Source organism: Phaenicophaeus curvirostris, chromosome 1 (genome assembly GCF_032191515.1).
Source record: "Phaenicophaeus curvirostris isolate KB17595 chromosome 1, BPBGC_Pcur_1.0, whole genome shotgun sequence".
Taxonomy (NCBI): Eukaryota; Metazoa; Chordata; class Aves; order Cuculiformes; family Cuculidae; genus Phaenicophaeus; species Phaenicophaeus curvirostris.
This window is the reverse complement of record NC_091392.1, coordinates 16,327,674-16,350,838: the sequence shown is the minus strand read 5'-3', so window position 1 is coordinate 16,350,838 and position 23,165 is coordinate 16,327,674. Positions and strand designations below refer to the sequence as shown.

At 42.2% G+C, this 23,165-nt stretch overlaps 1 protein-coding gene across 1 annotated transcript in view; it reads left to right on the top strand.

The window, feature by feature from the left end:
- The window catches only part of CELSR1 (cadherin EGF LAG seven-pass G-type receptor 1), a 180,227-nt gene that overhangs the window by 118,495 nt on the left and 38,567 nt on the right, over positions 1 to 23,165 (top strand). The window contains exons 6-13 of the mRNA XM_069849837.1: positions 11,610 to 11,767; positions 12,774 to 12,937; positions 14,307 to 14,432; positions 18,259 to 18,425; positions 19,453 to 19,638; positions 19,961 to 20,074; positions 20,386 to 20,560; positions 21,316 to 21,457. Of these exons, the coding sequence (XP_069705938.1) occupies positions 11,610 to 11,767; positions 12,774 to 12,937; positions 14,307 to 14,432; positions 18,259 to 18,425; positions 19,453 to 19,638; positions 19,961 to 20,074; positions 20,386 to 20,560; positions 21,316 to 21,457 (1,232 nt within the window). The remainder of the gene's footprint in view (positions 1 to 11,609; positions 11,768 to 12,773; positions 12,938 to 14,306; positions 14,433 to 18,258; positions 18,426 to 19,452; positions 19,639 to 19,960; positions 20,075 to 20,385; positions 20,561 to 21,315; positions 21,458 to 23,165) is intronic.

Below are 23,165 nucleotides of genomic sequence, written 5' to 3'. Positions count from 1 at the left end.
TGACTTATGCAAATATCTATCACTCGTGACATCTGAGTAGATGTAATTGCGATCTGAGGGAGAATTTCTGAAGTTAATCCTCCCGTTGGCTTCCAGACTAATTTGTTAAGGGATTGAGGGAGATTTTCTAAATAAACAATGCAGTTGTTGAAGATTATGATAATGCCACTGTTGAGCAGATGTGGGCCCCACCAGAGTTTGCATTTTGCTGGCTCAGAGTGACTTGTTGTGTTTACAGCGTCTGTGATCAACACAGGCCTGCTCTAGCATTGCTTGGCATTGTCTGGTAAAGAAAAACACAGAATGTTAATTGCAATCTTAAGCAAATAGGGAGGGGGGGGAAGGGGGAGGATACTGTAAATACTGAAAATGTCATTCAGTTAGGAACAACCTACTTCTCTGAGCATATTTTTCCATGAAGAAATACAGTTTTGTGGATCTGCATTTCCAAATCTAAATCCATAATATCTCTGAGAACTGTTAAGATAGCTTTTAAAGACTGTCTCAAGTATGCAAGGCAAAAAATATATTGAGATTTAGTACTTCCTCTTAAAATAAATCACATATTCTTACTTAAGATTTAGCCATATTTCTAATTTTATCCTTTATGTATCACTCATCTCAGTGTGAATATTTAATAGAGGAAGGTTCTGCAGGGTTATAAAGGCTGTTGGTGGCATAGTGAGGAGGAGGCAGTGGACAGTGCTAACTTCCAGTAAAGCGCTGCTGGTAGATCACCAGATCATCAATTTGTGCTGGATTCCTTTCCTTCTACAGCATTTTCACATGATCAAAAGTTCTGCCATAGTTTAAGCACAGGAAAGTTTGCAGGACACCAAAAACATAGGGAGCATGACGGCAGTCAAGTCGTTAGCTCTGATTTTGAAAAGGACTTAATTGTGGTTACCTTTGTTAAGTGTGGGGCCTCTTCTTCACAGAGAAAGTTGCAGGGATTTCTTCAGTTATAAGGGGAAGAAAATTGAAAAAGTCACTTTCTTTGCTAGCGACAACTAATGTTCTTAACCAGGATCCTGAAGGACCCACGTTTCATTTATGTTTCAATTCAAGTTGTCAAGGAGTTTTTACTGTGTTACCAACATTGTTAGTCAGATGAAGGTTATGATACTTTTTTCACAACTTTTTTCTAAGAACAAAAGTTACCATATCAGCAGATGATCATTCTTTTTGTGGGGCAGATGATCGTGCAGGCTTGTACACTTGTGAAGCATGCAGTAGGTAGTGCTGGAGACACAGGTACAACAGGAGGATATTAGGAATTTGTACCTATGCATTTCTGCTGTTTATCTATACTATGTATTTTGATGATACTGGGCATGGCCATTTAAAAAAAAAAACAAGAAAAACCCAAAAAACCCAGAAAGCTAGCGGTTAAAATTGCAAGCAGCTAAAGGAAGGGAAGGAAAATAGATTTTCCACTGCTGAATGCATGCCAGGGTTTTACATTTAAAGTTCAAAATGTTGTCCTAGTCAAACAGATAAAATATGTTCCTCATATCTGAATGCAAAACATAATTTTCTACATGCTCAGAACTCAGTTTTTAAAATGCCATGAGAAAAGGTAATCCCTGCAAGAATAGTTCAGTTTATGAGTCATTTCCTGGCATTCTGGTGGAAGATTCAGACACTTCTGTCCTTGCAGGGACCAAATTCATCCTCTTCCACCCAAATCCAGAAGATGATTAATGAAAGTTGTGTCTAGGCAAGACCATAGATTTGATATGTAGAAACTGAAGCTTGACAGGTTCCGATTAGAAATAATATATAATACCATTAATGGTGAAGGTATATAGTCTGCACAATAATCTGCCCACAGTTCTGGTGATCTTGCTGGCCTTTGAAATCTTTAAATCAATTCAGTATTTGCCTTTCTAAAGGAAAATTTTAGCTCAAGTGCAAGCTATGTTATTGAGGCAGGACTCACTGAGTGAGGTTCTCTGGTTGAAGAAGGCGAAAGGCTGATTAGATGATAACATGGATCCCTTCCATCCATATAATGTGGCAAGATGCTGTGAAAACCTGTATCCTGCTCTGGCTAAGGTATTGCAAACGGGAAGCCAAGAACCAAGAGCACAGAAGTGTTGCATTGTTTGCCCTCTGCCTGTGCTCTTCCATGTGCATCTACCACTCCCTCAGCGGGACTTTGGTCTGGCCTGTGGCAACCATTTACATTCCTAACATCTCCTGAAAAGCACTGAAGGGCCACCTGGCTAATATTTACTCTTTCTTAGTCCTGCTTGGATGTGGTTGCTGAGCCCTTGCAGGTGGTAGTGGCTGGGGGAGGCAGTTGACCTGCTCTTGCAGAACAGGCACAGATGAGCCTGGACTTTAAAAGCCCTCTCCCTGTAATTCCACCAATATTTATTGATGTGGATTTCAATTAGTAGTAATTGTTTTTGTTGATTTTGGGGTTTTTTTTCTGGTAGAGGGTAAGTGCAAAGTGACTGATATCTGGGAAAGGAAATCAGGATTTGGCGGCGGAGCAACATTCCTTTGCTTTGACATGAAATAACAAATAACTTGCCTCTAAATCTATGTCTCAGGAAATGAAAGTGTAAAGCAGTGAAAGTCATTTAGAGGTCATTGAGATGCAAAGTGTGTCCTGCTCCCCAGCTCTGAGTTGCTCAGCTCTCAGTAACAGCTTTGAGAAATCTCTCTGGCAGATGTGCAAGTGCATGGCGAGCCTTTACCTAGTGCCCAGGCTTTTTCTCTCTCCCACTTGCTTTTGGAAGTGGTGTTCTTGCAGAGTTTACTAGCATCACCTGAAAACACTGCTTGTTGTGGCAGTGATTTTTTTATGCAAATGCAAACAATAACTTTTCAGAAACCGTCCCCAGGGTTTTTGCTCTGAGTGACAGTAGGGGCCATGCCATTTCAAAACCAGCCTGAGCCCCACTTCTAGTCTAGAAGTCTCATCCTGAGCAAGGCTGCTCAAAGCTTACTCCTCTCACTCCTTCCAGGTTTTAAAACACCCAGTTACAGCCACAATGCTTCTAGGTTTGTGCCCACCCCACACCTGAGCTGGATCTCAGCTATGTGGTTTTCCCCATGGTGTATGGTTCTCAGATCACCCTGGGGAAGCTGGCACCTGGTGATGCTCCTTAAGACGGTCTTACTTGAGCTGAGCTGTCCTAACACCTCCATGCTGCAAAACTCCTCAGAGGTTTAATGGCAGTTCCCAAAATGGTGATTTTCAGGTCCTTCTGAAGGCTAAGGAGATGCCGGTGAGAGCTGGCAGAGTCTGAATGGCCATTGGTTCACCATAAGCACAGCCTGGCAGGGCTTCTGCAAAGCCAGCAGTCATTGAAATGGCACCTCAGGAATTTGGTGCGAGTGCTTTGAAGTGCACTGCTATCACCATTTAATCACACACTAAATCTACAGTAACTCACTGATTTGCAGTAACTTTTCAGGTGTTTTGCATCTGTCTGTGGAGTGAGGGGAAACAGTGCTTTGCAACTACATGGCTGTGCAGGAGTGTGTGCGTACTGGGAGACCCTCATAAAAACCCAGACATGGAGAGGGTATCCCATAAAGCAGTGTGATATTCCTGGGTTTTATAGACACATTTGTGTCCCATCACCCACACTGAGCAGCAGTTTGCTTGTCAAGATGTCACCAGGGAGGAGTCCAGGGAGGAGGAGTTATTTGCTGTGACTAAGTGTCAGATTATGCTATTTCTAGGTATTTCTTGGACTCTGAGAGTAATGACATTTGCATCCTGGATGCAAAATTTAGTCGCAAAACATACAAGATGTATGTAAAGCTGAAATTTTGGGGGAATGGTACTTTGGCAGGTAGATAGGGACAGATAGCAAAGGGAGAAGGATTTGCTGAACTGGGAGAGGAGAGCATGTGAAGGAGAATAAAGATGCTTTTCCAGCATTCCTCACATGCTCTTCTTTTCCAGTTCTCCAAGGATGCTGGAAGAGCATCCTTGTTGATGGAAGAGTTGGCGGAAGAGAGGGAGGCAGCAAAATAGGTAGAAAAAGGGTTCAGTGGGCAGGGAGAAGGTGCATCAGCCACAGGGGCAGATCAGAGGGGAGGAGAGGGCTGCAGAGGGCAGACAATGGGATCTGCAACAGCAGAGCACCCTGATGAATGGTGTCTCTCACATGGAAAGCTGGATGTTGTCTTGAGGAGTGGGCATGGTCTCTCACTGCCAAAATAGGTTCTTCTTGCTGTATCACTGATTCGACATCAAAGAGTTGAGAATCATCTGGGAATACAAATTGGAGGATAAAATTTCCATTTACAGGTAGGGAGAACTCATTCTTCCCATCAACACTACAGCAGCTTTTGCTAAAATTAGTCAAATCCAATAATAAACACTTCGAGGAGCTGAATCTTTGTGACAATACTAGTTGCACTCTGTGGAGGGAGGGAGCTCATCTAGATGCTGTGTGTGTGTAACCATGGCTTTTCACAGCCTCACCACGCTATTGCTGCAGTGGGACAGAAGGGCTGCTCCCTGTCTCTGCTACTGAGAGAGCAGCAGCAATTCTGGGAGTGTGGTTCATACGTGCGGTGTCTCATAGCTGCCCAAAAGCTTTGAATATCAAAGTTTAGCCTCTGGATGTGGCTGTGAAGGAGATAACAAATCAGGCTAGTAAAACTCGCTTGACTTTGTGGCTCACTGGATCCTGAGGTCGGTGTTGCAGGGAGTTTGTCTAGGAAAACGAACTGGTCTGGTGACTTTTCAGGATTTGCATTTTTCACTCACCAATGAGAAGTTTTTGTTTTTCTTTTTTACTGTCATAGGCTCTCAAGTTTCTTTACAGGCTGGAGCCAAGCTTGTATAAAGAAATACCATTAAAATATTCAGGTAATAAAGGAGATACATACATCAAAGGGATAAGGGGTTTATGTGAAATGATTTGTCCTGCCTTTCCCTGGTGACTAGTCAGAATGTACAAAAGATTCTCAGTTCTTCACACCATCTTATTTTAAAGGTGCTCTGGAAAGTTGTAGGGAGAAACTTTTAAAAGTACAGATTAACATTAATGGTTTCTCTTAATCTGGACTAATTTGGGGCTTTATGATTGATCAGAATGATCTGCAAGTCCAGCATTGAGCTTCTCCAGCGTTTGCTAGTCTCTCGCCCTGGGACTGCGAGCACAGTGCTTTCTCCATTAGTTTTTTTCCCTGCTTATTTATTTATTTTCCTTGCGGGGGGGCCGTGCTCAGACGCTTGCCCGGGGAGACCGCTGCCACGACAGGCCATTAATGAGCTTTTTGACCACTGAAGCAGCACAGCATCGCCTGGGAATCAGAGGGGGTTTCTCCTTTCTCTGTGTTAGATAACTGAGCAGAGGCCGGCGGGTTAACGAAGGAGCGGGGGGGCGGCTGGCGGGCTGCCTAATGAGCTCCAGGGAACCCACGAGGGGAGACCCCAGCGATGGCTGGAGTCCCATCAGCAGCCTCCAGTGGGACCTGATGCCAGTTGCTCCATTTTTTCCCATTACTGCTGTAGCTGGAAGCGTTGAGAAGCAGAGAGCCCCAAAGGGTACAAACAGGAAGAATTTTCCACCCAGCTCCTTTGGGGGTGGTGGGGTCTGAACCAGCACAGTAACAATGCAGAGGAGTGCTTTTTGTGTGTTAAAAATAACTAGGAAACAGATTCTTTTTAACCTTTAACCACTCCAAACAGTCAATAAATCATTAGCTACTGATTAACAAAAACAGAAGGGTAACTTATTGTAAAGAAAGCAAACTCTTGGAAACACTGAAAGGCTGGCACTGCCTTCAGGATGGCTTTTCTTTTTGCACATTTACACTTATTAAAAAGGCAGAGAAGCCAAGCACAGCATATTAAGCCATGCTACACAAAACATTTTTAAAAATACCAGCTTTCTAAAACAGTTACATTTTTTTAACGTGTACAGTGAGCTGAGCAAATGCAGTATTTACAATATGCAACTTTATATTTGTCCTCCAAGAAAACAAGTCTCCTTGTTCCAAGCATAGCGAGGTGGGTTGTGTCTCATTTGCAAGGGTTCCCAGTTTGTGTTCTCAAAAGTCTTGGCCATACTAACTGCTGAATTGTCTCCTCAGCTGTCATTTCCTTCAAAAGACTCAGTGGGTGGTTAGAGCAGATGGAAGTCCTCGTGGCTGAAGTTTGGGCTGGAGAGCACAGCTTTCAGTTTGAGTCCAGGGAGTATCTGTGACTTTGGAGGACTCTCTTTCCATCTCTGTGAAAAGTGGCAATTTTTTATCTAAGAATGGAAGTTGGGAAAAGGTGAAGGAAGTGCTTGTGGGACATTTTGAAAAGCTCTGTTGTCTTGTAAATTAACTAATAACAGGGTGCGATCCAGGAATCTTAGTGTCATCACTGCTGCTGATTGACTAAACCTTTGGACTTTTTAGTATTGATACTACGTGTACAGTATCTTATCTTGTTTTATTCATAATAAGTCTAACAAAGATTGGACTATTTGCTTAAACTTCAAGAATTTTGCATTGTGACTCTTGAAAACAGTGGTATTAATAATGTAAAAATTTAGCGGTCAAATATTTAAGACAACACTTCTATCGTCCATTAATCTGTATGTCTTTTCCATTCACTGTGTATTGTTAGACCATCTGTGTCTTTAATAAGTAACTGTGCGGGCTCTCACAGTTTAAATATTTACTTTAAAATAATAGAGAATCCAAATGAAACTGAGATGCATGAGAATACGTCTCTGATGTTTTAAGTGGAATGGGAGTAGATTTGTGCAGTAGATTTGCAAACTATGAACAGATGTGTTTTGATGACCTTCTCTCCTCTATCTGGTCTCCATTTATAAAACACAAATTTGCAGATTAAGTTTCTCAGGTTTTTACATGCACCTGGGAGAATCTACATGTGTTTCTTTCTGTTGAAGTTGTGGGGAGAAGTCCAAACAGTTCATCGCTTTATACTTGAGTTCCACGAAAATCAGATTTGGCATCACTAGTGAAATACCTGCATGGTGGTGTTTTCTCACTGCAACCTGAGAAAGTCACTGCAGGTGGCCAAAGGCAGTTACATGCACCTTAGCAGCTTGAGAAGGTCACTCCTTCAGGTTACCAGAGAGGACAGTAGAGGACTTCTACTTCCTCTGTGTTCAGAAAGGGAGCTGCAATTTTCAAAAGACATCTTGGCAAACTGTCATTCCTGCAATTGCAGTCCGCCTGTGACTCTCTGTGGGCAAGGGAAAATGTCATGAGTTAGACACAAGATTCGAGATTGCCCACCCATAGATCAGAATGACTAAATCTCCTTCATGAAAGCTCAGTCAGGCAAAGTTAAGTTTCTTAACATTCTATACAGTTTTAGGTACTAATTGCCATTATTTGAGGATCAGAAATGTTCCTCAAGTCTTGTTTTGGATATAGAGAGAAAAGTAGGTGGCTTCTGCTTTCACGTGTGGATCCTGAGTCAGTGCTGCTTTATTCTGTTCTTCAAGTGACTCTGCATGCATTTATAACGAGCAAACATCGGGGTCAATACAACACACACAACCTGCATCAATAAGAGGTGCACAGAATGTTTGAAGGATCACTATGTGATGGTGATAATACACTGCACCACTCAGGGCTGGTTGTTTTTCCTTTATTTTTGAGTCCAGGATGAAGCAACTTCTTTCATAGCTTATTTAAAGGAGACCCAAGTTCTCTTGCAGGCACTGTTTGGTACCTTTTCTTGCTACTCACTCTTACAGCATGTGGTCTTTGAAATTTGAATTACAAGCTCTTTCTGGACAAGCACTTAGTAAAAAGGCAGCCTTTAGAGTTAGTGCAAGGTAAATTTTCAGCCCCATGAGCAGGAACTCAGTTACATGCATTACTGTTAATGGGGGTCATGCTGGTAAATTCCTATACACCACATTGAACATTTACTCATGAGTGCAGAATTGGCAGAGCTAATGAAACTTGCCTTTCGGGCAGCATGGTGTTTCGGGAGATGGGTTTGACAGGCAGAAAAGAGGGCTAACTACCCAGATGAAAGTCTGGCTTTTAACTCCTTGAACATATTCCCAGAAAATAATAGTGTGAATTAATGCTGGTTAGTGTTAGCTGTTCCTACTGTTAGGTATCAGTCTTGCTCCAGTAGGATTCCACAGTGACAAAGATCATGCCTGATATGTAAGTATGTGTGCTGTCATTTAGTGTTGGCAATTTGCTTCTTTGTGTGTTTTCCTAGTGCTTCTTCCTGTTATTTATTTTCTTTCAAACCTAGGCCAGTCCTCTGCTAACACCAGCTTCTGTAATCACAAACAAATTAAGTTCTGTTTTATAATTTCCACCCCTACAGCTTTCCCAACGATGACCCCTTCTATGGCTGGGTACCAGCCCACATTACTCACAGGCTTCTTATCCTCCTTTGTTCTTGTACTGTGTCCATTACAGTGGTAGCATCTTCTCATTTCCCTTCCTCAGCCTTTACTTTGCTGGGCTGATAGTCCTTCTTGTCTATTTGATAAGGAAAGCTTTCCATTTCCCTGGCTGCAGTTCTGTGCATCTGCTCTAGCTGGAAGTTATTTTTTGTACATTAAATCAAAATTGCCCACAATATTCTGTCCTGTTCAGTGTCATCAAATTTCCCTCATATTCATCTTTTCAACAACCAACTATTGAATTGCCTTTTTTACCTTTTAATCACACCATGGTTCCTAATTGTTTTGTAGTCAATTAAAGGTTTCTTTTCTTATTTTTCATCATTTATAGCTGATGGTCTCTGAGCCAGGAAGTCAGGCTCAAGTTTAACAGGTTTCACATTGTGTGATTAATTCTCTTTTTAGCACTCAAATATTCAAAGTGATTCTTTTTTAATGCATGATGCTCTAAATATCCTTTGCATCACTAACAAACTGTGTTTAGTATTAATCAAGATATTAAATGAATAAGATCAGTTTCATGAGTCAGTTCTGAAGGACTCCTTGTTCAGTCTTTTATTTATTTCACGTTATTTCAGTTATGAAATATTCCCTCCACTTTGTGCTGAGAAGAGTAGTGTAGTACCTGCCACACATAAGAGAAAAATGGATCCACGTCACATTAAATCACTCAGAAAATCATACCGTTCTTTCCCAGCAACCTATTCTTCCATTTCAGGAAAAGCCTATTCTGTCAAATTTAACATGGTCAGAAAATCACTACTAAGTCTGAACTAAGTATGGTTTGAACTACCAGTAGGTCTCTCTTCATTCACCAGAATATTCCCTTCTTCATCATCTTGTGGTTCTGTGGGGCCATCAGAGCTGAAGAGATGCCAAAGGTCTGCACTGCGATGACCAGTCAACATCTAGAGAAATTTCTATGTTAAATAAAAGTGATGGGGGTGGGGGAGAATCAATTTGCCACTGCAGCTAGTTGACTGTGAAGGAGCAGCTGCAAACTGCTGAGTCTCATCAGGTTGCAGTCTTGATTAACACTGGGCAGATATCCCCTGCTGTGAGAATAAATACCCTGCCTTTGTCAAGGCTCCCATGAAAGAAACAATGGGTTATTTCAGTGAAGCACAAGAACATAAATGTTAATCGAATCATTCGTCCAAATGAATGGAAGTAGCACCCAGAATGTAAACATGTTAATTTTGGAAAGGAAGGTCTGCCTGTCAGTTGGTTAATTTTCTATGTATTTTTTTCGTTTACTTTGAAAAGCTGCTCACTAACATTTTCATCATTACATATAAAAACATTTTCAGCACTGCAAATATGTATGCTTCCTGTCGTTCCAAGCTAGGCAGTATCAGAAAGGAGAAAAACTGCCTTAATATCACCCAAGAGAGGTCAAAACCTCATACTTTATAACTGCCAAACTCTGTGATCGCATTAGTTCTTGTTAGAGGAAGTGGAAAATACTTTCCACCTGGAATTGACACCAGGAAACATATTTTGAAAATGGCTTTTATACATTGAGGTAATTACCCTTAGAAATAAATCTCTATCTCTTTACACATGCTGAAAGTGGCTTTAGGTATTTTAACAGATCTAAGTGTTTACAAGAGAAACAGAAAGAATAGGCATTTATCCCCTTACTGCTTCCTTGTTTGCTATACAAATAAGGGATTTCTGTATGTAGTTGAGCAATATATATTTTAAAGCAAGTTTATAACAAACAACAGTGCGATGCCCAGCCATCTTCCGTTTTCATATGGTTACAACTATTGTTGATCTAACACATCATAAAAGCGTCTCTGGGCTTTCAGTTGTGTGGCCTGTCTGCATCAGATCCTGGTGAGATGACTTCTGTGGGGTGTCCCTTTGCCTATAGAGGAATGGCAACAAAGCTAGGGGTGTTCAGCTCATTGCTTCTCTTGTACTCAGAGATTCTGCACCAGTGGTAAGACTCTGTAGCTCTTACAAACATTGGACATGGGAAATGGTTTACCTACACAATTTGCTAGTTTTTTCCTGAGGCTGATTTGCTCTTCTTTGTACATGCACGCTTTTTAACAGTCGTGATGTACTTTGCCACTGGAGGAATCTGTCTTGAGTTTCTGCATGGCAGATATCATCTCCTGTCAGTCACACTGGGGTACACCTCAACAGTTAGAAAACTAGTGAAGATGAAGGATATGTTTGTGGTGGAGGCTCAGCTTGGCGGTTGGGGTTGGATTTCTAGTGGTCACACAGGCTTTCCTGTCTATCATGTTCTCTGAATTTCCCCAGTTGTTGGTAGTTGCTAAGTGGGGAGAACAGCACCTGCCCTCAGGGTGATTAGTGGAGCGAGCTTGTAACTGGAGGTGTGAAGCTGAGTGTGATAATTCTAATTTTGTGGCCCATGTGCACTAGGGCACATTGTAATTGGGTGGGTATAACTTTCTTAGTGCCCGGGTGAAGTTAGGCATCTCTGAAGGGCAAGCCTGAGCACTTATTGCCACTCTAAAACACACTTTCTTCCCATCTTCCTGCACCGCCCTTGGTGTCAGTCTGTTTGCCTGAATCAAAGAGGCTGCTTGAGCAAGTGCAGATCCATCCATTATTTTTGATTGTCCATCTCCAAGGGTCACTGATCTCTATTCTCTTGTGACTAGAACCAGGGGCTTCTCAGCTGGCTCAGCAATAAGCAGTGGTTTTCCATGCCCTCCATCTTTTAGTTGGAATTTGTAGTCTTCATCTAAGCTGCCTTACAGTGATCAGACAACCTTTCACTACAGCCTTTTTAGGAACCTGTATTCAGTTGCTGGTGGCCTTGGGAGAGTACCCCCATCAGAGAAAATTTTATTTAAGCCTTTAGCTTCGTTTGTGATGCATACTTCATGTTATGGTTTTCAGTCTTTGGGCCGAAGCGATGTTAAAATTCAAGTGAGCAGAATTTAGTAGTTTGCTATTGAGAAGAAAACTCCTCTTAGAAGTGATTTGAGCCAAAGTGGTTCAGCAGTGGAAAAGACCAAAGCTGTTTGTGACCATGCTGTGAATCACATTGAGCATGTGTGAACTTCCTTTGAAGATATGTTTGGGTTTTTTTCTTGCCTGGATGTCATAGGTCAATTTAACTTCTGTTGTTTTATTTATATATCCTGTTTTAGCTAGGAAGAAGTATGTTGTTGGGCTGATTGAACCAGCATTTAAATCCTATCTGCATGTATCATTATATGATGTATGTCATGTTATTTCTTGAAGCCCAACATTGGGCGATTAGGAATTCCTCATGGGCCTTCAGGAGAGAAGGTGGCAGTGGTGACTGTGGATGACTGTGACACGGCAGTGGCTGTGCGCTTTGGGAGCCTCATTGGAAACTACACCTGCGCTGCACAGGGGACTCAGACCGGTTCAAAGAAGTAAGGATTCCCTACATACACATTTTTCACTCATTTTCTTTTTTCAGGGGAGAAACAATGGTATGTTATTAACCTCTAGGCAAACTAAGTTAGAAAAGCAGTTATGATTTGACATGAAAAAAACAGCACATTAAGGGGAATGCACAGTTCAGTATGAAAATGTAGAGAGCAGGGCAAATAAAATGTTATTGACTTTATGAATAAAGGGAATGACTGAAGAGCTTATTACTTCCATCATTTGAGTTAACAGTCCTATCTTAAAACTAGATTGAAATAAAGGAGGTATAGAAGGCCACTGAAAAACCATTAGTTACTAAAAAAAAACCCCAAAAACCAAAAAACTGGCCTGCCTGTGAGGAAAGACCAAAACAATTAGTAGCATTGAATTTAAAGAAGAGATGGACAGCAAGCAACATAGCAGAGAGATAAAATAATGAGTTATAGCAGAAAGACTTGATATGCACATACTGCTCTAAAATACCAAGAGAAGGAGGGACCATAAAAACGAGGGTTGGTTCAAACTAATCGAATTATTTACTTGTCACACAGTGTGGAGTAGCTCACTGGAAGCTGCCTGTAACAAATGTTATTAAGACTAAGATCTTCAGAGGATTTAAGGAGGGTTGGCAGCATATAATAATTAAGTCATTACATCAAAATCTGCAGCATCTCAGTCCTTGTGCTGAGGAGCTTAAGACAGCCCCTGAGTGACAGGAGTCAGAAAGAAGTGGTCTGTGGCTGCAGAATTTTTTTTTCATAATTTTCATTTTGTTTTTCGTATTTGCCACTGTTAGGGACAGGTCCTTGGATCCTGTATGCTTAGGACAGCTCTTAAGTTACAGTGTTTCTGAAAGGTCTTATGATTACAAACTCAGGAAGTGCTGATGTAGCAGAGACAACATGGTTAAACTAAACAGCTCAGATGTGCTTATGGAAGAAGTAAAATAAAGAACAAACCAAAACAAACTGTATGCAAGAAATCATGAGCGTTTGTTTGTTTCTCCAGATCTTTGGATCTGACTGGCCCTCTCCTCCTTGGCGGTGTCCCAAACTTGCCTGAAGATTTCCCAGTGCACAACAGACAGTTTGTAGGCTGCATGAGGAACCTCTCTATCGACAGCAAACCAATCGACATGGCTAGTTTCATCGCCAATAATGGCACCTTGCCAGGTATGAGTGACAACAGCCTCAAAAGTCAACAGGAGAAAGCTCTGCGCCTTAGGTGTCTGTGTAACAGGGCTTAGGATGTCAAAGGAGCCGACACTGGGGGAACCCCAGGGAAGGGGCAGGGGACAGAGGGGTCACTGAGTGGGAAGCATTTGCCCCAGACTGAGTGGCAGAGGCTGGAGCTGCTGCTGAGCATTGTGCTGCCACCACATCACTGGCATGACTACATCCAGACCTCATTTGTTTGAGCAAGGTGCAGTCTACGCCTGCGTCAGGAACGCACACAATAGCCCATGGCCCAGCACACACTTACAAGGTTAAACAGCACATAGAAAAGGATTGGGCTTGTTTAGACTTTCTGCATTGCTACGATTTCACTCTTAAATGAACTTTTCCTCTTTTTTTTTCTTTTACCTTTTACATGTCACTTTGCTCTGAAAGCCGGTGGGATTAATTAATGAAAAATACCATGTTTTTAATGACTTTTTCATAAATCATATTTGTTCTGTAAATCAAATTCTGCAGTCCTCCAAATGTGAAACCTGCTTTATGAAGCAGCCTTTTGGAGTTTCTGATTTGGTTTCCGGTACCTGGATACCTGTCAAGGAATAGTTCTGGTGTACAAAATGTTCTCATCATCTTCCAACTGCCTCTTACACACAAGAGCTGCAAGTCCCTTCTTTCCAATCTCCCGAAGTTCTGTAAGAGCTAAATTGTGGTTCTTAGGTACGTTACATTGATTGTGGATTAAAAAGAGAGTCGTAGCATAAGCTTCAAATTGCTCTTTTGTCTTGCAGCCCTTTTTTAACAGTTATGTCATAGGGAAATATGCATCAGGGGAACCTTTAAGTGATTTCTTTAGGATAGATATTTTTTTTTCTCATTTAGAAACACGTTTTCACGTAGTTTAAGGCAATGGTGTACAATAGCGTTAGTTCACTGTGTAACACTGCATATTGGCTTTCCTTGGCTAGTGCCTCAGTTAGATGACAGTAAGTTGCGAACAGTGGTGCTGAGTCACAGCACCAGTTGATCTGCCTGTCTTCAGCAGTGGGTGCTAGATAAAGAGTATAAAAACAGGACTAGCGTGCATTGATATTTTTTAAAAACTTTCTCATAGTCCCAACGAATAGACAGCCCACTGGCTTTATTTAATATCCCTTGATAGATTTGTCTTTATGAATTTGACGCTGGCTCAGCTTATGTAAACTTTTTCTATCTACATTTTGCTTCACTGACTTGAAGGATATTATAAAAAACGCCCCAAATCTATAATGTTCATGCCTTCTTTTTACATAAAATCTCAGCTACAATCATTCAGAGACTTTTTCTTGTTAAAACCATGCAAAGTAACTGTTTTCCTGATTTTCAGGCTGTGCAGCACAGAGGAACTATTGTGAGACCAGCTGGTGCCAGAATGGAGGCACATGCATCAACAAGTGGAACACATACATTTGTGAGTGCCCTGTACGCTACGGAGGGAAAAACTGTGAGCAAGGTAGGATGCAAAAACCTCTTCATGTGCTGTCATGTGTGCAGCTGTCATTAACATCCCATAGAATGTATGTCAAATTGTAGGGATTAAGAGATAGGTAAGGGATAGGTAACAGAAGATTGCAGTTAAGACTGAAAATCACTCATTATTTATTTGAAATAATTTAGAGATCGCCTATATAATAAAAAAGATAGCTAGCATGCTGTCACAAATAACAGCAGCTTTCACTACTTATATAAGCAAATTAGTTCCACGGGACTTGACAGGATTTAGTGATTTGTTTATAGTAAAAATGCCTGATACTATGCCTCTTCAATCAGTGGAAAGAATCCCACTGACTTTTTTGGATTTTGACTCAAATGAGGGATGAATGTGCAACTTTAATCAACTTTCTTGGCAAAAAGGCAGTCTCTGCTGAGAGAGAGCACTTTCAGTTTTATTGCTTTTTTTCTTTGATTGACTACAATGTAGGTGTATGTGTAAAACCTCAATAGTAAAGGATGAGGAAGGAGCAGCAGGTGTGTTTTATAGAGCGTGAAGAATGTGCAGCTAGTTTCTGCCCAAGGAAGTGAGGAGTTGTCTGCATTAGGGGTCCTGTGGGATCAGTGCAGCATTTGGCATCTCCATGTCTGATGGAGGGTTGCTGAGTTTGAGTCTTCCTGGAGGCTTCTAGGAAAGAAAATGTGCTGAAACTAGGCATGGCTTTCCTAGAAAAAGAAGGCCAAATTCTGGTCTCTGATGCAGATGTGGTAGGTCTTTGTTTTGGTTATTCCCCCATGACACTTAGCACAGAATACTTTGCAGTGTGATCAAGGATTTTGGTTTTTTGGTGTATTTACCATAAATCAGACATTCTTGATGATTCTCAGCAGGGTGTGAACCCTGGAACAGCAGGTCTCCAAGATGAAGTGCACACACCATGGTGATTTGCAAACCATTTTTAGCACAGTGTGCCTTAGCCTGGGTCAGATCTAGGTGGTGGCAACTGTTGTCCCCTTGCCTGAGAAACAGCAGCTCAGGAGGTGCGGACGCACAGTTAAGTTTCTGGTTTGGAAATAAGGGTCTGCAGGGAACAGGACGGGGGAAGGGAATGGTGGAGGCTTGCTCCTGTGTTCCACCTCACACAGCTCAGGGCTGCTATTAGTGCCACTAGCAAGGCACTTGCTTTCTGTCATAGCTCCTCAAATATTTTGAGCTGTCCAGCTTTGTATAAAGATCTAATTCTTCCATGTGTCTCATGACAAGTATCTGTATTAGTGAGGTTCTGTTATTTTCTTCATGATAGGCTGGTCTCTGTGGTACAAGTTCATGCTGATGCCTCCTGAGAGAGTGCTAGGGCCCAGCTGGAATTCCATTGGAATTCCATTTTTAAATGGAATTTCAAAATTCAATCAAATATATGTTTTATACATGTTTTCTTATCCCACACTCAAGATCGAAACATGAAGTTTGGGATTTAGAAAATCACCTCAGAACTTCTCTATAGCCATCACTGGAAATTAATTTTAAGTTCAAGTAATACAGGTGATGACAACCACAGCATTGCTGTCATTGTCATCATTCCACCCGCCAGCAGTCTACTCTGCCTCCAGTGCATTTCATTCCTGCATGTCCCCTTTGTCATTTAGTAACCTTGTGTTTTTGCTGATGCCTCAGTTTGTGGGGTTTTTTTTATAGCTTGAGGGCAACAGGCTGCTTGCTTCTTCACTTATGTCTGTGGGGCAAAGTGTCCCTAAGGAAAAATTGCAAACCAAGAAAGAAAAGAATTTTTCTGAAATGTGACCGAAGATTTCAGGAGCCTTAAGTTGAAATCAGGAGGAATCACTGATGTGATACTCCAGGCTTTCAGATTATTTGTTTGGGTGCTCAGATACGATCCTAACAGCATTAGCTATTATTAGGCATCTATTTTTCAAAAAGTCTTAGCTAGAATATTTGCATTCTTTTGTAAGAGTGATTGGCTAATGCATTTCTTCAGTCCCTTTGGCAATGCTGGATCTGCTTCAGGCTTACAGTCAGCAATGGCTTTGGCAGGTCAAGAATTCCACTTTTTCAATTGCCTGCTCTTCAAAAACTCTGTGATCTGGTCTGCACTAGTGAGGATAGGGTGTTTTAACTTTACCACGCTCCTAGGACCCTCTAACTCACTTTCTGGCAGCTCCTTCTGCTTGACATATAGACAGGAGATAAAATTAGACAAAAATTATTTTCACCTTTGTTGTAGTTTAATTATTTAAAAAACTGAAGTGTTGTAATGCTGTGAAGGTCTAGCAGCTGTGCTCAATTCACTCTTGGCTGGCTAATGTCATTATGCTGGCCTTGGGCCGAACACCACAGGTTTGCACCAAAACATAAGCAGTCACATGTCCTGCACTCAAGCTGCAAGTGACATCCCAGTGTCAGCAGTGTTTCTCCAGGTCTCCTGCCTCCACAGTAAATAGCCCTCATGTCTTTCTGATAGTCTTTTAAATGTAGGTGCCTTTTAAAAGTGTCTGTAGGTACGCAGGCGGCTCTTTAAAGTGACAAACCCTGAGAGAAAACCATTAGTTTGTATCACTGATGGCAGGGAGATGCTTTGCGTGAAAGCACATGCCTCTGTGGTGACAGGGGTAGTCAGGTCCCATCTGGGTCCATCAGATGTGGCCACCAGCCCCTCCATGGAGACCGCAAGTCCCAGACATGGGGAAGGGCTTGGTGGGGAGGGAAGTCAGAGGGGGCTGATGGATGGGGATTTCTGTTTTACTAGTAGGGGAAGGTGCACGCTGGCCTCGGGGAAGGGAGGGGACTGGAGAGGTGTGGGAAGGGAATGGTATTTGCAAGCACTGAAAGTCACCACCAGTGAGAAAAGGAAGAACATGGCTAATTGCCATGAAAGTCCAGTTTTCCCAGGAGCTAAGCTGCAACAATTGCAAACAGAATTCCCAGCCTCCCAGGAGGTGGGAAGCTCACCAGGCAGGGTCTGACTGTGGATGCCACTACAAGGTTCCATGCATGGTGGAAGTGCCATATGAGGTGCTGCAAATAGCATAGAGGTCCCATGGCTTAATTTGTGCTTCTGATCAGTGGGATCAACTAATACATGTTACTGTAGCTCCTGTTACCCCGGGTAGCTACTTTGTAAGTCCAAAGGATGAATGTTGCCCTGTTTTCCATCAGCAACGTGCTTTCCATTGAAGGCTATCATTAGTGTCTCTCTGTAGGAACTGCATTCATGCAAGGTTAGAAAGGAGGGCAACACTTCAACTGTCACCTCAAGCTACTTAAGACAAATGATTTGGGCAATTCCACATGATCTTTCTACCTGTGAAAAGGCTGCATAGCTGAGACAGCTGAATAATCCAGCTCCAGACTATTTATAATTAATTAATATATCCTGTTGCATGCCAGCCTTTTTCTTTGTGTTTAATCTGTTAATTAGAAGCAGGTAATCAAGGCTATGTTGAAAACATCTGCAGCAAGTGTTGCCCTCATACTTCCTGCTCTGTCCACCCACTCATCAGCAGAACTTCTATCAGTAGAGATCCTGAGTTTGCCTTTCTAGGAACTTCTCTTGCCTGTGTAATGCCATAGCAGTGTGGAGATGCTTCCTTGGAGTGCATGCACTGAAACAAGGTACCTACCCCACAATAAGGATAGTTAGTGAATTTACAGTATTATCAGCTGGTTCACAGTAACTCCCCTAGACTGGCTCTTTATAGTAGAATAAAAATACTTCAGTGGAAGAGGGACTAGGCTATCATACACCATCACTGCAACGTAGTGTCATTTCTCCTCTTAACCTTTGTCCTGAAGGATACCAACTGTTTCACTCTTGTCTTTTGATTTACAGCAATGCCTTCTCCCCAGCGTTTCAGTGGTGAAAGCATTATAATTTGGAGTGACCTTGACATTACCATCTCTGTGCCGTGGTACATTGGGCTGATGTTTAGAACCCGGAAAATCAGTGGCATGTTAATGCAAGCCAATGCTGGGGCTGCATCCAAGATCAACATTCAGGTAAAAATGTGGCTGCTGTTGGTTAGAGAAGAACTAGGGAATTATCCCTCATTCCCATCAGTGGATACCCACATAAATTTCATCCACCCAGCTAAATGCACATCAATAAATACAAATTATTTCTTCAGCCTTTCACAAAGATAAAAAGAGCAATGATAAAAGATTATTGTAAAATTCAGATTTGTTGGTATCATGGTTCAACCTCAGACAGCAACTAAGCACCACACAGCTGCTGACTTACTTCCCCCTGCCAGCAGGCTGAGGAGAAGAGAATTGAAAGGGTAAAAGTAAGAAAACTTGTAGGTTGAGATAAGAACAGTTTAATGACAGAAATAAAATATAATAATAATGTAATTAAAAGGAAAATAGCAAAGAGAGAAAAATAAAACCCAAGAAAGACAAGTGATGCAAATGAAAAACAATTGTTCTCTACCAGCCTACCTATGCGCAGCCAATCCCTGTGTGGTGGCCCCCTAGACAACCTTCCCCCTAGTTTTATTAATAAGCATGACATCATGTGGTGGTCAGTGGGGTCAGCTGTGCCTCCTCACAGCTTCTTGTGCATCCCCAGCCTCCTTGCTGGTGGGGTGGTGTGAGAAGCAGAAAAGACCTACTCTGTATAAGCACTTTTCAGCAGTAATGAAAATCCCTGTATTATTGATGCTGGTTTTGTCACAAATCTAAAATGTAGCCACATAACGGCTACTATGAAGATTAACTCTACCCTACCCAAACCCAGCACTGTTGGTTTAAGAATACTTTTTTAAACAGAGGTGGTAGTGTGCATTAATTTAGATGGGAAAAATAGGTCTCTTGATTGTTTTGGGTGTTTGTTTTTTTTTTTGTCAGCAGGTTAAGTCTCAATGTCCAGAGTTATACTGAGGAGTTATTGCAAGTGTTCCCTTCTTTATTGTTTGGGCTTTTCTCACTTTCAGTTTGTCTTAGGAAATGTTATTATCTTGCCCTCTGCCCTCTTCCACATCACATACAAATATGTAGCGAAAAATAGACATTTTTTTTTCAACAGGTCCTGAACAACTACGTGCAGTTTGAAGTGTATAGTGGCCTAAGCCAGGTTGCTAGTTTGAAGATGAACCAGTTGCGAGTCAGCGATGGGGAGTGGCATCATTTATTAATAGAGCTGAAGAGTGCTAAAGATGGTAAAGATATTAAGTATCTTGCAGTCATGTCCTTGGACTATGGGATGTACCAGGTAAGGCAGCATCATAGCTTTGCCACTAAGCACTACAGAAAAGTCTTTAGGAGAAAGTAGGATGAAAATTGTGGACAAATATTTATAGTGTGAGCCATGTTCTGCAGTGATTTGTGCCTAATGAAGTTATATTAATTTATTAAGCCTAATGATAAGATTATGAACAAATGTAAAAAGCCACATTCAGATGTCTAGCTCCTCACTGCTTTGCTATTTTTTCTGTAATCTGCTCTCAGTTACTGCTTGACTCCATCACTCGGGAAGGTAGGCTGTGTTGCAGAGGAGAGTAATTCTTCTTATGGACTGTCCTTTTCCTCAACAGAGCACTGTGCAGATTGGAAATCAACTACCTGGACTGAAAATGAAAAGCATCATTGTGGGAGGTGTCTCTGGAGACCAAATCTCTGTTCAGCAGGGATTTTATGGCTGTATGCAGGTATGAAAAGGAAAGTGTAGCAATGAACTTTGAAAAAAATACCCATGTGATAATGTGGGGTTTTCTTTTTCATCCATCCCTGAACGTTTCTATTTTCTCCATCAAAATACCTAAGGATCCAAATATTAGAATCCACCCACTTTCCCAGGTACAAATCTTGTCTCACAGGGGAACAGCATTTGAAAAAAATCTAGATTTGGCTTATCAAGTTCCCTTAAAACATAGCCTTGTGAATTAATGGAAGTAGTGAAACACATAGTACTGTATACTGAATGAAGGCTTATTTAAAAATAATTGTCTTTTGTCAACAGGGAGTAAGAATGGGAGAGACATCTACAAATACAGCTACACTCAACATGAAACAGGCTATCAAGATCAATGTGGAGGACGGCTGTGAAGTTGATAACCCCTGTGATTCCAACCCATGTCCCCAGCACAGCTACTGCAGCGACGACTGGGACAGCTACTCCTGTATCTGTGATCCAGGTAACCCAATGACCATCCTGTGCATTCATCCAGGGTCTAGATCACATCTTCATGCCCTCATGAGAAGAACAGCAACAGCAGTAGCAGCAGCAGCAGTCTTGCAAAGTGCTCATCTTCTGATTCTTCCTTTTCCAGTCAGTGTTATCTTTCTCAGTCTTACAGCAGCACGCTTGAAACTGCAGTCATGGACTAAGAATCATCAGTTCTAGGCAGTGTATCAACCGAACTGAAAGACCATTTCTGGTCCGAAGGGCTCTTTCCATGCACCTCCCCTTTTCTTTTTGTCTGTTTTCTTTTTGTCTGTTTCCTTTTTCTTCCTTTTTCTTCTTCTTTCCCAGCCTTTTCTGCTGTTGGATTTCAGTCTCACACCCTGCATCCTAATTGAGATACTTTGAATGTTTTCTCTCGTTTGGTGCATGTAGCCAGCACATGCTGTCAGCACCCAGCACAGTCACCTCCCATACAAGCAGGGAAAGAATACAAAACTATTTGTAACACATGCCCCGAATATAAAACTGGGAACCAAAGGCACAGGGGGTGCCTCAAGCATGTTAACAGATTGTCAGAAGGAACAGCCCACTGTCTTTTTTGCTGAGGGGTAAAAGAGTACTTTCTTTCTGACAGTATCTCAGGAGGAATCTACTGATTGTTGAAGATGTGTTATTAGTGTATGAGCTTAAAATATATGGTCTTTTGGAGACATGCAAATCATAAATAACAATATTTGCTGTACTTTTATGACCTTGTCTCCCCAGGGTACTTTGGAAGAGACTGTGTTGATGTATGTAACTTGAACCCATGTGAGCATGTCTCCACATGTGTGCACAAACCTAGCTCATCCCACGGCTACACCTGCGAATGTGGACAGAGCTACTATGGACAGTACTGCGAGAGCAAGTAGGAGAATTATTTTTGTTCTTGGTTTCTTGACCCTTCCAGATACCTCTTCTCTTAAGGCACAGTCCTCCTGCTTCCTTTTCTGCTTTGGTTAGCTTTCCTGTTACGATTCAGTGTTCATATTTGCAGGCTCCCTGCCCTTTGGCACTCCTGAGCTCTTTTCCCAGAGACCAGGGAAACTTCTATATACTCTGGGACCATTTTTCTTCAGCAGGAGCTCAGGGACTAGACTAAATGTGCTGTGTAACGCAGCACTGCATCTGACCTGTACCTTGTGGTGGGCTTGGCCTCAGTTTGTTCTGTGTCTCTCCTTCAGCTCTCCCAGCACGCACACAGAGCAATGCACCCAGTTAGGTGGCCTGTGGCCAGATAAAATGGCTTTACAGTTTAGGTCCCATCCCTAGGCTGGCAAAAAGCCATCTCTCTGTGATGGGGGGCCTATGTCCTGTTGCTGTGTGGGGAAAATGTGCTGATTCCCTTGTCACCAGCTTCCTGCTCTCAGATAAGCATTCAGAAACTGGCCTCCTCTTATCCAGCACTTTGATTTACTGTAATATGGGCCATTCATGATGTGCAAATGAAGTGCATTTGTCTGCCCATTTAGAAATAGCTCATGTGATGTTTCCTACCCTTTGAAAACTGCAAGCTTCTTCCTCTGCCTTTTGTTGTGTGGGCTTGCGAGCGTTGTCTGTGCTGCTCCTAGGTTCATCTTTCATTCCTCTGGATTAGCAACACAGAGATTTTGTCCCATGTCAGTATTTGCTAACATCATGTCAAGTGAACATTATGTTTTTTCATATTATAGAGCATAGAATTGCAAATCTGGCAATTACCATAAACAAAATTTGGTGTGGTCTTTCAAACAGACGGCGAACAGCTTTTCTTTCCTAAAATGAACAGCAGGGAGGGGATTCCTTGTGCATTATGCTGGTCACAGACTCAACAGTGTCATCCTTCAGGCTATTGCTTGACAAAGACTTCCAGATAGCAGAGAGTTTGGTCATTGCCCTGCTTCCTTCCCAAACTTCTCTTTGCCAACACTAGTGTGAGGCATCTGTGGGACAAACCTACTGAGAAGCTCACCCAGAAGAAACAGAACTATTGAAAGCAAGGGTTGCCCTTCAGCAGGTGCAGCTTTCAGGTTGCTGCACAGACTCTGACAGGCTTTACTGTTTTGCTTGTAATCTGAACCACAGTCTTTGATTCACAGTCTGGATCAAAGCTGCCACCCTTCCCTCTTCCATGTCCCCAACCACATATGTCCTCCTCTTCTTCGTCTGTGGCAGAGAGGGGCTTTTCAGAGACCGTGATGAGAAAGGCAGGTTGGTGGAAAGCAGTGACTTTTCTTCATAGGGTGAGCTTGCAGCCAGCTTTGCATCTGAGCTGGTGTCGCTGCAGGCTGAACAAGCACTGCTGCCCATGGCAGGGCTGGGACAAAAATCCATGGGATATGAAGTGATGAGGAGCTGGTTATGGTGGTACATAAACCAGGGCATGGGCGCTAGTCATCCCAACACAGGCTCTTCAGCCACACACTGTCAGTGCTTTCCTTGGCAGGGGACTGGGGCTGGTGGTACTGGAACCATTTCTACTAGGCAGTGTGGGCCCCATCAGGCTCTTCTAGAGGAATGAGGACAGATGTGTACACTTTACATAGAGGAGCTGATCTTGAAAACATTTAGAGAAGCTTTCCCTCTAGGGTTTTATA